We start from the raw sequence: 13402 nt of genomic DNA, 5'->3' as shown, positions 1-13402 counted from the left end.
TTTTAAGAAGATGTTGGATATCCATTTGTCTGAAGGGGTGTAGGGCTTCCTGCCTAAGCAGGGGGGTGGACTAGAAGACCTTCAAGGTCCCTTCCAAGTTATTCTATTCTAATAATTTTAGGAATTGCAACGAGGTTCAAAGTGGGTTGGCGACTGCCATTCCCGCCAGTGCCTATTTCCCTTCCTTACCTTTTCTCGACATCAGCTAAGGGAGCCGTCGGCTTGGGCACGGCGGTGGATCACGCCGCCGGCTGCAGGAAAGACACCGCTAGCTGGTCTGGCTTTCCCGCGGCTTCCCCGCCTCGGCTGCAGTAACAGCCTCGCGGTCCGGGAATGACTGACGTCAGGGGTTCAGCCCGGGCTCGGCCACGCCCTCCCCTCTTCGCGGCCCCCCATTGGCTGCGACGCGCCGAGCGTTCTAAAAGGCGAGCGCCGCCAGCTGCAGATCAGCTGCTGCTGCTTGCGGAGGAGGCGGAAGCGGCGCCGGCCAGCGGGGAAGCCTCTCTCTGGGCAGGGAAGGGAGGGGAAGCGACGGGCATTTCAGCCAGGCCGCTCAGCAGCGGCCATGCCCCCGCAGTAGCTCTCTCGCCTAGTCCCCACGCTGGGGGCAGGGCAGGGGCAATCCGGCCCGAGCGCTTGAGATGCCCGACGCTGGGCGGGCGCTGCTGGCATGGCCTCCTTCGCGACTCCCGGGCAGCAGGACGGCGACAGCGGGGAGCTGGACCGCTCCCTTCAGCAGATGCTGCGGGCCATAGTGGAGGAGAGGACCCGCGTGAGCCTCCGCCACGAGATCAGTGGGCTCGGTGAGTGGAGGGCCGGTGGGAGATGCCGGCTGGGAAAGGCAGCAGCCGGTGGGAGGTGGGCGGCGAAGGCAACCCGCCCTGGTAGAGGAAGTCGCAGCCTTTGCTTGGCCGGGAGAAATGCAGGCGCTCCGGGGCGCCGCCACCCTTTTCTCTGCGCTGACCCTCCTTTTCGGAAGCCCTCTGCACTTGCTCAGGTGCTCTTTCCCCCAGCCATAACCTGTGAAGTGCCGGAGATCCTTAAAGTGGGGGGAGCCCGCCTGCCTGGCACAAAAACCATCCCTTTGTAGCTTTTCTTGTTTCAATGCAAAAGGGTTCCTTAAAGAACCTGGGGGGGGGGATTCTGTCTCCCCAGTGTTGTTAAATGAACCAGACCTCCTCTTGGTCTGCAATAATATATAGGCTCTCCTGCTTGGGCAGGGGGTTGGACTAGAAGACCTCTAAGGTCCCTTCCGGCTCTATTCATGATTGGTCGATAGATGATTCCTGCCTACAAGCTGCCCGTTGTATCTGGCTGTAGTTTCCAAGGTGCCCATCATTGTGTGGCCATGCAAAATGAAACACCGGCCACCAGTTGCTGAATTAGGGTGACTGAACTGCTACCAGAAGCTCCGTTCTGTTAAAAGTGCTTAAGAAAAGGATCCTTTCATGGTTTCATAAATAAACCTTTATTCTTGCATAAAAGCTCTTAAATGTGGGAGATGCAATTGTTGTAGCAGATATAATCTAGAGCAGTGTTTCCCAACCTTGGCAATCTGAAGATGTCCGGACTTCAACTCCCAGAATTCCCCAGCCAGCGAATGCTGGCTGGGGAATTCTGGGAGTTGAAGTCCGGACATCTTCAAGTTGCCAAGGTTGGGAAACACTGATCTAGAGTACTGTAGAGATACAGTAGGCCTAATAATTCCCCTATAGGAGAATTGTCTCTACTTCCTGATAGAATAAGATCCTCTTAATAAGACAAATCTGTGGGTGACTCATATTCTTTTGAGGAAAACAAAGTTTGTGTCCTCTTTCCTGGTTTAATTTCCAAAGAGGGTGAGCAGGAGGGGGGGTGGGAGGCTGTTGTGAATTGCACTTTATTTTCTGGGTCAACCTGCCTGGCCTCACCGTAATAAGAGTATCAAAGGTATGTCTCGGCTATTTTGCTGGGCTGGAGAAAAGAAGGAAGAAGAGATGAGGAAACTGTCCTTTTAATGTTCTTTTCATGTTGGGAAGTACTGCTGGATCTTGCTGCAACTGAAATCCTCTGAGGCAGGGGTTCCCCAATCTTTCGGACCTCAGGGACCACTAAATTCATAATTTTAAATCCCGCGGGCCACTAATATGATCGGCTTAATGATACACTGGGTGGGTGTAGCTAGGTGGTCATGTGACTGGGTGGGCATGGCCACCTGGATGTCGCTCACATCGAGGGGCGCCTCGCCAGCCTCTACTCACCCCTCCCAGCTCCTTCTCGCTTGCCCATCAGGGCTCTAAGCCCCAACAGGAAGCAATTGTTGGAGCTAAGCAGCCACCACAAGAAAGAGTTGGCAAAACTCAGTTCAAATTTGATCTGACCGAGAAGGAGGCCCAGCAGAAATACCTCACTGAGGACTACGAGCATAGGCTTTCCAAGCAGAGGGAAGACCTGCGGGAGTGCAAGGCCAGGTACTGGCGCCAAGGGGCTCAGTGGGCTGAGATGGTCAGCCAGTTCCAGACCATGATGCAGTCCCACTGGAACAGGGTCTTCTGGCTCTTTAGCAGCACTTCCCTCCAGCCTTTGTCCAAAGCCCCACACCAGGAGGCTGAAGCAGCCCCCAAGTCAGAATTTCTGCCCCCCCCCCGACCCACATAGAAAGACCCCAAAGTGGGAGACTCTGCAGCAAAACAAGCATTGAATTGAATTGAATTGAATTTTATTATTTGTATGCCGCCCTTCTCCGGGAGGACTCAGGGCGGCGAACAATTCAAAAGGGGAAAAAAGGGGAACATAAAACGAAATACATATAATTAAAATAAGCAAGAGTCGCACAACCATACATGTCGAGCGGGGAGGGAACTCATCAACCCCAGGCCTGCTGGCAAAGCCAGGTTTTGACGGCTTTTCGGAAGACCTGGAGAGAGGTGAGGGTCCGAATCCCTGCGGGGAGTTCGTTCCAGAGAGTCAGAGCTGCCACAGAGAAGGCCCTCCCCCGGGTAGTAGCCAGATGGCATTGGCTAGTAGATGGAACCCGGAGGAGGCCAACCCTGTGTGATCTAATGGGTCTGTGGGAGGTAATTGGCAGCAGGCGGTCTCTCAAGTATTCATTGCTTGTCTCCATCCCAGGGGCCGTAGTTTGAGGACCCCTGATTTAGTGTAATATAAAAAATGCAAATAATTTTTCTGTGGACCACCAAAATTTTCTCACCGACCACCAGTGGTCCACAGATCACCAGTTGGTGACCATTGCTCCAAGAGGTTTTATTTATTTAGAGGGGGAAAGGTCTTCACCATTTCAGTGATACCAGTTGAAATCACCTCTCCGTTGTCTTCCTGCCTTGTTTCTAACACAGGCCGTAATATAACATGTTCCTTGTGACCAGAAAAACAGGATGTGGGAATTGTCCCTCACTGATGTCCCCATCCTAGAGAAATTCAACGCTTTGCCATCTGTAGCATTGACGTTATTTCTCTGAGGGGAAAATGGACAAAGCTGGATCTTTATGCAGGGGGAATAAAGCTTGATGTATGCTCCGGTTTCTAGAATGCAGCGTAAACAATTAAATTCCCTCCTAGACAGAAAAAAAGGCCTTTGTGTTCCTCAAGTTAGAGTCTGCTGTGGTTTTTTTTCAGGTTGGATTAACACCTGTTGTGTTTGTAACATTCAAAGATCTAACATAATCCCATCTCCAACATCCTCGAAATAAATTGGCTAAAGCGTCTTGCTGATGTCTTTTTTACAGCTTACTTCTGCAAACAAATCGCATGGCCACAGTATTTATTGGATTGGCATCTAATAGGTGTATTAAAAGTGTATTTCCCACTCTGGGAAGTCCTGATATTTCCATTGGTTTGTTGGGAGATTTCTCAGCAAAAGATGGGAAGTGATGAATACAGCAAAGTCTTTCAAGGGAGGATTTACAGTCATAGATCTTGGCGTAGAGAGAGCTGCCATTAAGTGAACTAATTGTCTCCTGCAAACTCCCCTCCCCTTTCGCTCCTCTTTTATTTCCTCTGGGAGGGGCCATTCATTGTCCACCTGTAGCCTTACTCCAAAGTTGACCTCTGTTCTCTAGCTGTTCCCTTCATCTGGCAACTCTGTGCATGCCCACACTTTGGAACAGGGCTCCAGCTGTTCGTCTGCCTCACTGATGTCTGACTCCGAAGGCAGCTGAGAACTGGCATACGGCTCTGGCCCCCTCTTTGCCTGACAGAGTCCTCCGCAGAGCCTTCCCCAGACTCCAGGACTGGCCCATGTTCCTCCTCAACCTTCTCGCTGTCCGAATCTGCTACCAGCTCTGCTGGTTGGCCACAATACCATTGGTGTAGAAGACATTCCCTGAAGACTGAATACCGCTTTCCAGAGCTGTGTTTGTCGACCTTGACAACTGTAAGATGCATGGACTTCAACTCCCAGAGTTGAATTCCACACATCTTAAAGTTGCTAAGGTGGAGAAATACCGGTATAGAGGTATAAGTATAATCTTTATTGTCATTGTACTTAAAAACGGAATTGGGTAGGTAGGGGGAGTAAATCACAGTTTGTGGCTGCTTTCTTCCAATTTTTTTTGTCTTAATTAGATGGGGAGCTTCCCATCACAAATGCTATTTTCTTGCTATTATCTGCCTGAAGCTCTGGTCCTCTGTGACCCTTGAGGTCATGCTTGGTCTGTATGTTGCTGTATGTTGCCGCTGCTTTGGCCGATGGCCATTCTCCTCCTTCCTGGACAGATCTCAAGATAGTTTCTCCTTGCTCACCGTCTTGGCTGAGAGGTTGCATGATCATTCCATGATTCACTCTGCCTTTGTTCCCTTGAAGTGGTACCCTCCCCTTGCTCTGAATCGGTGACTTCATAGCATTTGTCAAGATCTCCTTAGTGCATTATGGGAACAGCCTTTTCTGTTTTTTTATGCACTGCTATTAAAAAGATTCCCTGGGCTTGTTTCTATCGGTGGCTCTATTAGAAACCCAGAGAAAAATCTGCATTACTATGTTTGAACTGCAATGCAAACTCAGCTGCCGAAGAAATCAGTTAGAGAAACTGATAGATTTATATTCAATACAGATCTCTGGCAAAAATAATTCAGGCTACATCTTTATTTCTCTAGTTTTCCAGTGCAGGAATATTGGAATCTGTCTAGCATAAAAAATATGCACTTTTCTTTAATTAACTCTCTTGAAAAAAAACCATAACCTTCAGGGAACTCACAAGTTGAAAAACAGCTTAATTCGATGGCATTCAATTTATAAGAGCCATCTTAATATTTCAAATGGGATGGTTATAATATAACTGTTGTGGGTCGGGCAGCCTTAAAAAATTAAATTATACCTAAAATACAACACTATTAGGTAAGAAAAATGTTTTTTTCTTAGGAAGGAGAATCAAAGAAGTGTGATGAAAACAAGGCACAGCCATTTTTTTGCTGATTCTTGGAACAATTTTTCCGCTTTAGTGTTTGTGAAGTTACTATAGGTAAAATCCAAGGGTGAGACTTTGTTTTACAGTTCAGAAATATAGTCTTGGAATGTTTTAAATTAGTGTTTCTTAACCTTGGATGCTTTAAGATGTGTGGACTTCAACTCTCAAAATTCCCCAGGGTTGAAGTCCATGCATCTTAAAGTTTGCCAACTTTGAGAAACATTAAATGATTAAGAACAGAAACTGTACAACTCATACTGTGGATTATAAATTAAAAGAATTAAATGAGTCACTATTCAACTGTAAACAACTTCACAATTTTGCACTACTGCTGGTGGATTTGCTAACCTGGTTGCTTTGATTGGTGATAAATGGGTATACATTTGACTAGTCTACATATGGTTATTTATTTATTTTTTATTTAGTTTGTCAAATGTGTACAAGATAACAGGTATAAGTATAAACATGGACATGAACAAAGGAAATAAGTGCAAATGAGGACAGTAGGACAGGGACGGTAGGCACGCTGGTGCGGTTATACACGCCCCCTTTATGGACCTGTTAGGAATGGGGTGAGGTCCACGGTGGACAATTTAAGGTTGAGGGTTTGAGGCTGTAACAACAGAGTCAGGTAGCGCAGTCCAGGCATTGACCACTCTGTTGCTGAAGTCGTATTTTCTGCAATTTAAGTTTGGAACGGTTTACCTTGAGTTTGTATCTATTGTTTGCTCGAGTATTATTGAGGTTGAAGCCGAAGTAGTCCTTGATAGGTAGGATGTTGTTGCAGACAATTTTGTGTACTATGCTTAGGTCAGACTGTAGGTGGCGTAGTTCTAGGTTGTCCAAGCCCAAAATTTCGAGCCTGGTGGCATAAGGGATTCTATTGTGAGCAGAGGAGTGGAGGGCTCTTCTCGTGAAATACCTCTGGACCTGTTCATTGAATTAATGTCCAATATACAGTGTGGATTCCAGGTAGACGAGCTGTATTCGAGAATTGGTCTGGCAAAGGTTTTGTATGCCCTTGTTAGCAATACAATGTTACCGGAGAAGAAAGTTTGCAAAATTAGGCAATAACAATGTCAGGCCTGCAATTATATTCCTTTTAGAATTTTGGCCTGCTACACTTTCTCTTATTTCATTATGCTGTTTCATTAGTATAGTTGATGGGAGGGGGGAATAGAAAGGAGTAGGATTGTGGAATGTATTGTTGTCATTCTTTTCTAGAAGCCAAGGTCATCTTTTGTCTCCGCACTTTTACACCTGACCTGAAGTGGCTGGGTGGAGACTCCCGCGTGGAAGAAGAAGATTAGACCATGTGATGGATTGTGGGTGTGGGGACAAGATCATGAGCTTTTAACTGGGTGGAATTCTGATGTCATTTCCAGAATTGGGATTACCACAGATGTGCTAAGATGTCTGCTTTATTAAATTGGAACTTTAAGGATTGTTTTGCCTTGGACTTTGATTTAATTCTACATGATACTTGGAACGCTGACAAACAACTCTTATCTTTTATTTATAACTCTTATCTTTTATTATTAAGCAGATATGGAATGTACCGGTAATAAGGATATTCCTTACAGTAGTAAAAGAAAATCAGTAAAGTTTACTATTAACTTTTTAGTGATGGCTGTGTTTCGGTGGTCTTATGGAAAAAGATGCACAATATTGCTTCCAAAAGGAAGGATACTAAGACTCTAAAACAGTGTGTCTCAATTTTGTCATCTTTAAGATATGTGGACTTCAACTCCAAGCGTTCTCTGGATGAGCATGCTGGGTGAGGAATTCTGGAAGTTGAAGTCCACACATCTTAAAGTTGCCAAGTTTCAGAAGCACTGTCCTACAGCAATTTAGCAACTGCACGGCAGTGGAAAACTTAAGAAGGCAGATAGGTGTTTCTGTCCATGGAAAAGTGACCTACTGGCCAGGGCCCATGGTGCTTGAGCACTGCAGTGGCAAAGCAGGAGTTTTTTAAGCTTGAGCCATGCTGCCTTTAAGTCATAAGAAAAGTAGTGGGTTTCCTGATTGGTATTATTGGCAAAATGCTAAGTCTGTATTTATTTATTTGATTCTATCCCATCTTCATGTTTAGACAACTTTGTGTTGTGTGCCAATTGCACCTGTTCCTGTATAAGGAAGCTCTTACAGTTATTCATGCCCTGGTCATCACCTGAATGAACTATTATAATGCGCTTTACATGGGGCTGCCCTTGAAGAGTATCCGGAAGCTTCAAGCTGATGCAATGGCATGGGCCTTCCTAGAAGGACGTTTGCTACACTTGTGCTCTGTGAGCTGCTTTGGTTTTCAGTCTGCTTCCCGGGTGAAAGAACCAGTTTGGTGTAGTGGTTAAGGCACTAGGCTAGAAACCAGGAAACTGTGAGTTCGAATCCAACTTTAGGCTTAAAAGCCAGCTGTGTGACTTTGGGCTAGTCACACTTTCTCTCAGACAACTCATCCTCAGACTTCATGTGGAGAATATAGGAAGAGGAGGGAGTATTGGAGATGTTAGCTATCTTGAATACACACACACACACACACAAACTGGTGTGTGTGTGTGTGTATGTGTACAGCATAACTCTGGAATGCCTCGAGCAATTTCAACCAAACTTGGTACACAGATGACTTACTCTCTGGAGAAAACTATTGTGGGGATAAGACACCCTTAAAGCCCCTTGGGGTATGTGTTCTGTTAAGATATATCCTGTTGTGCCTTCAAATGACTTCTACTGTACTGCCGTAAAATGGCTTCTACTGTACAGCACAGTGGAGTTGCCATGGTAACGGCTTCACGGTACTCCACAGGGGGGCTCCCTCTGGTAAGGGGGAAAATCCAACATTAGAAATTAGAACGTTTGGTCTGGATAGCCATAACTCAGAATTGGCATACAAGAAATTAAAACTAAGCAATACTAAAATTAAACAATCAATACTCCTCAAGATGTATTGAAAGGAAAGGGCAGCCAGCTTTTAAGTGTTGCCTGAAATGGTGTGTGGGAGGGCATCTCTTATGTAAGGTTCTCTTGGCTTTCACACACATGGTTTTGGGAATCCTGTGGCCTGCAGAGCTGCCCTGGAAACAGCAAAGGTCTGGTCCACAGTGCCTCTTCCCGCAAAAATGGAGCTTGGGAGAGCCACACGTGTCCTTCTTGGGCGCCATTTTCGGACACGGCTGCCTCCTTCAGCCCTCTGCCAGTGAACCCCCCCCCCGGGTTTTATTTTCACTGTCAGAGGGCTAGCAAAACAAACTAAAAACGAAACAAAAGGGGAAATGTTTCCCCTTTTGCATTTGAGCTTGCAAGAAAGGATAGGAAAGGAGAAAGGGAAAGACAAAGGAAAAAAAGGGAAGATGGGAAGAGAGCAAGGAAGGAAAAATAAGGAAAGAGGAGAAGGAAGAGGAAAGGAGAAGGAAGAGGGAAGGAGAGGGAAGGAAGGAAGATTATAATGAAAGGGAGGGAGGGTCTGAGGGAAATCCTGTCTTAGCACTTGGCCATCACAGCAGAGATGGGTTGCTACCAGTTTGCACTGGTTTGGGTGAACCGGTAGTAGAAATGGCGACTGGGTCACTGAACCAGTAGGGACGGCAGGCTCGCCACGCCCCTGAACTGTTTGCTCGTCGCTGTGGCATGTTTTTTGACATTTTTAATGTTCTGTGCATGCGCAGACCTATTTAAAGGCAAATGTGCACACTTGCGGAGCGCACCAAACTGGCAGTAACCCACCCCTGCACCACAGGTGCCCGCGACACCCCCACCTGACCTCCGAGGTCAAACTCAATCTCAATGAAATCAAGTTTGACACCCTTGGTTTATTCAATCAATCAGTGAAGAAGTGGGAGAGAGAGAAGCATTTTGGAAATGGACCTTCAATGATATCATGAGTGGTTGGTCAGGAAGAGTAAGGCAACTGATACTTCCCTGTGTTCTGAATTCAAAACAAAGTCTGGTGATCAGGAAAAGTTCTGTGGGTCTCCTCACCATGGATGACCTTGAATGGGGCTTGTGGGAATAGCAATAGCAGTTAGACTTATATACCGCTTCATAGGGCTTTCAGCCCTCTCTAAGCGGTTTACAGAGTCAGCATATCGCCCCCACAGTCTGGGTCCTCATTTCACCCACCTCGGAAGGATGGAAGGCTGGGTTAACCCTGAGCCGGTGAGATTTGAACCGCCGAACTGCAGATAACAGTCAGCTGAAGTGGCTGCAGTACAGCACTCTAACCACTGCGCCACCTCGGCTCTAGTCCAAAATATCTGGAGGCGATCACCCTCTCTAGCCTATTAAATATACTGCCACCCCAAACTCCACTCCATTGCAGTCATTGGAAAGACGGAATAGTTATTTTTTTCCCACCAAGCTTCCTGGTTGTATTGTTTAAAATAATGTTATTTTATGTGATTATTTCAGTTTGCCCGAATGGGTTCTCTTAAAAGGCTTTTGCTGCAAAAATTGAGAACCTCAGAAAAAGCCTTTTTCAGTTCCGTTTTCCCATGTGAGTTATATTAAGAAGAAGGCAGATTTCCTCTTGAGAAGAATTGCTCTGAAGGACAACTTCCCATGCAGCCTCATCTTCCCTACTGATCTTAAGTGGCTCCATAAATCATGCGGACAGAGGGATTGGGCTGAGTTGAACATTGGACTTTGAACAGCAGTTTCGGCAAATGTTATGGGTGATTGACATTTGGGCATCTGAGGTTGAACTGTAGTTCCTTATCTGATCTGGAAAGGGTAACATTGGGGACTCGTGATGCATTCCTGTGAGGGTTGACAAAACATTCAAAAGAAGCAATCTATAATAGCAATAGCAATAGCAGTTAGACTTATATACCACTTCATAGGGCTTTCAGCCCTTTCAAGCGGATTACAGAGTCAGCATATCGCCCCCACAGTCTGGGTCCTCATTTTACCCACCTCGGAAGGATGGAAGGCTGAGTCAACCTTGAGCTGGTGAGATTTGAACCGCCAAACTGCAGCTAACAGTCAGCTGAAGTGGCTGCAGTACTGTACTCTAATAAAAAGGAGCATTAAAGAAATTGAGTTGTTTACAAAACCCACATGATTCCTTTGAAAGATGCTCTGTGTTGCTTGTGTATTGAATGTGCCAGTGAAGCAAAGAGAGAGCTTAAAAACTTTGGAGGGAAACACACACACACACACACACACACACAACCCAGTGGTGGGTTTCAAAAATTGTTTGAACCTACTCTGTGGGTGTGGCCTCCCTTGTGGGAGTGGCTTGCCGCCCATGTGACCGGATGGGAGTGGCTTGCCGCCCATGTAACCGGATGGGAGTGGCTTGCCGCCCATGTGACTGGATATGAAGATGCCGACGACACTTGTCAGAACCACCTTAAATTACCTCACACACAGGGCTGGCATGCATAAGAATATGGTGTAAACTTGTTTTTTGAAAGGCATCTTTGGTTTGCGTTAAAACAACTTCAACACACGCAATGTTCTGATTGCACCACAAACGCAGTAGTCATCCTTACCTTTCACAGAGGCACTGAGTTTTATAAATATGAGCATGATAGTGTAGAATAATCCTATCCAAGGACCAGTGGTGGGTTTCAAAAATTTTTGGAGCCTCTTCTGTAGGTGTGGCCTGCTTTCCAGGTCCACTGGTGGAACCTCTTCTAACCGGTTCAGTAGATTTGACGAACCGGTTCTACCGAATAGGTGCAAACTGGTAGGAGCCCACCTATGACACACACACACACACATCTACCTCTGAAAGTTTATGGCTTCTTCCACACTTTGAAGAAAGGTGCATTATCATCTTTTAACGACCCCATAATCCCTTGCGGGATGGAGTCTGGGCAACTGAATGGAGCTAGCAAAGTGTTTAATGGCCAGATGCTCTTCCTGTCGCCAGTGCAGAGTTTTCTTCAGCAGATATATTCTCATTGTGCCCAGAGAGAGAAATATCTGCCTCTACCTTGGATCGAACTCACAGCCTCCAGATTGTGAGGCGAGAGCTTTACCTCTAGGCCACCCCATCACTCCAAGAAAGGTGTTTTATCTGCACCATCAAATATTATACAGCAGCTTCTTCAAAATCTTTGCATAGTCCTAGTTTCACATAGGAGAAACGTCAAAGAACAAAACTTTCCATAATTGTATGTGACTATAATATACGCAATCAAAGCTTATAGTTCTTGTACCTTCTTCAACAACACCCCCAGGGAAAGGTTTAGACAGTGTGCTTCTTAATCAGCTTTAATGAATCACAGCTGAATAAGAAGTGGATGATTAATACTGTTTCTTTGTTATGTCTGTTGATTTCCATGCCAGACTTATTTGGAATCCTGGAGGCAGAAAGTGCTCCATACAGTGGGGATCAGTATTGTGTGCGCTTTCAAACTCTGCAGAGGGAGTTCGCATCCCACCTGAAAGCTGGGGAGGAGGGATCAGATATTTGCATCTGTTCAGAAGACCGCCTGGGGGTGGTGGTGTCAAACTGGATTTTTTTGAGGCCCGGACCAGCATTGTAGTTCTTCTCCGCGGGCTGGCGGCGGTGGGGGGGACTGGGGAGAGACAGGACAGAAGCCTCCTGCAGCACTCTGCCAGACAAAAACAGGCTGCGCGGAGGCCCCACAAAGCCCATTTTCAGTCTCCCCAGCCTGCAGAACTCTGTTGGCCAAAAATGGCCACACGGAGGCTTCACGGGGCCTCCGTGTGGCCTCTTTGTCACTGGCAGAGTGCTGCGAATCGCCGTGGAAGCTGAAAACGGGTTAAGGGCCGGTCCTTTATATTGAGGACTTGGAAAGTCCTTGACTTATGACCTGGTGGCTGGCAACAAACCAGGCGGCGCCCTGATTGGCTGGGGCACGGCGTCGCTTGTTGCTAGCCGCTAGGGGCGCGTTCATTGACTATCCCTGCTTGACAGCTCTGTTAAAATAGCTGTCAAACAGGGAGGGTGCTGAATCGCCTGTAAATAGTTACCTTTGAATAAACCTCTTGTTCTGAGAGGCCTGGCTCCCGTCTCGTCCTTCCGTCAACCTTCAAAACTTTAATATTTCCAGGCCGGCCCCACGGGTCAGATTTAAGCACACACACACGCACACATCCAGGCTGGGTCTGTTGAGTTTGAGACCCCTGGCCTAGGGGGAAAAAAACTAAAGAGAAGATTGCTTGACAGTCTTTATCTTCAGAGGTGGGCTCTGATTATTATTATTATTTTTTGAAAGAAACAAGCAATCTGTGGTTTGTTCTGTTGCATGGAACAAAGTTGGAAGTGACCTTGGAGGTCCTCTAGTCCAATCTCCTGCTCAGTATTAAACTATTAAATATTAACATTAACAATATTAAACTATTAAATGTTAACATTAAATTAATGCTTAAATATTAGGCATGGGCTCCAAGATCACTGCAGATGGGGATTGCAGCCAAGAAACTAAAAGAGGTTTGCTCCTGGGGAGGAAAGTTATGACAAAACTAGACAGCATACTAAAAAGCAGAGGCATCACCCTGCCAACAAAAGTGCGTATAGTCAAGGCTATGGTTTCCCCAGTTGCAATGGATGGATGTGAAATTTGGACCATAAGGAAGGCTGAGCGCTAAAGAATTGAGGCCTCTGAACTATGGTGCTGGAGAAGACTCCTGTGAGTTCCTTGGACTGCAAGGCCATCAAACCGGTCAGTCCAAGAGGAGATCAATCCTGACTGCTGTTTAGAAGGCCAGATCCTGAAGAGGAAACTCCAATACTTTGGCCACCTAATGGGAAGGAAGGACACACTGGAGAAGAGCCTCATGCTGGGAAAGACTGAGGGCAAAAGAAGAAGGGGATGGCAGAGAATGAGGTGGCTGGATGGAGTCACCAAAGCAGCAGGCGTGAGTTTAAATGGACTCCAGAGGATGGTAGAGGACAGGAAGGCCTGGAGGAACGTTGCCCACGGGGCAGTGGTGGGATACTGCTAGGAGCACCAGGTACAGTTCCGGTATGGTGCCCCGGAGGGCCCACCCACCCGCCTAACCTCCTTACCTGTATTTGAGGTGACCGG

At 46.6% G+C, this 13402-nt stretch overlaps 1 protein-coding gene across 1 annotated transcript in view; it reads left to right on the top strand.

Annotated features, from left to right (window-relative positions):
• Positions 1 to 474: 474 nt before the first annotated feature.
• The window catches only part of KIAA0930 (KIAA0930 ortholog), a 69352-nt gene continuing 56424 nt past the window's right edge, over positions 475 to 13402 (top strand). Inside the window, exon 1 of the mRNA XM_087722224.1 lies at positions 475 to 803. Within this exon, the coding sequence (XP_087578350.1) occupies positions 671 to 803 (133 nt within the window). The 5' untranslated portion in view covers positions 475 to 670. The remainder of the gene's footprint in view (positions 804 to 13402) is intronic.

This window comes from Thamnophis sirtalis, unplaced genomic scaffold (assembly GCF_051295495.1).
Source record: "Thamnophis sirtalis isolate CommonGarterSnake01/CBP01778 unplaced genomic scaffold, rThaSir2_p1.2 scaffold_9, whole genome shotgun sequence".
In the NCBI taxonomy this organism is placed as follows: domain Eukaryota; kingdom Metazoa; phylum Chordata; class Lepidosauria; order Squamata; family Natricidae; genus Thamnophis; species Thamnophis sirtalis.
This window is presented reverse-complemented; position numbering and strand designations above follow the sequence as displayed.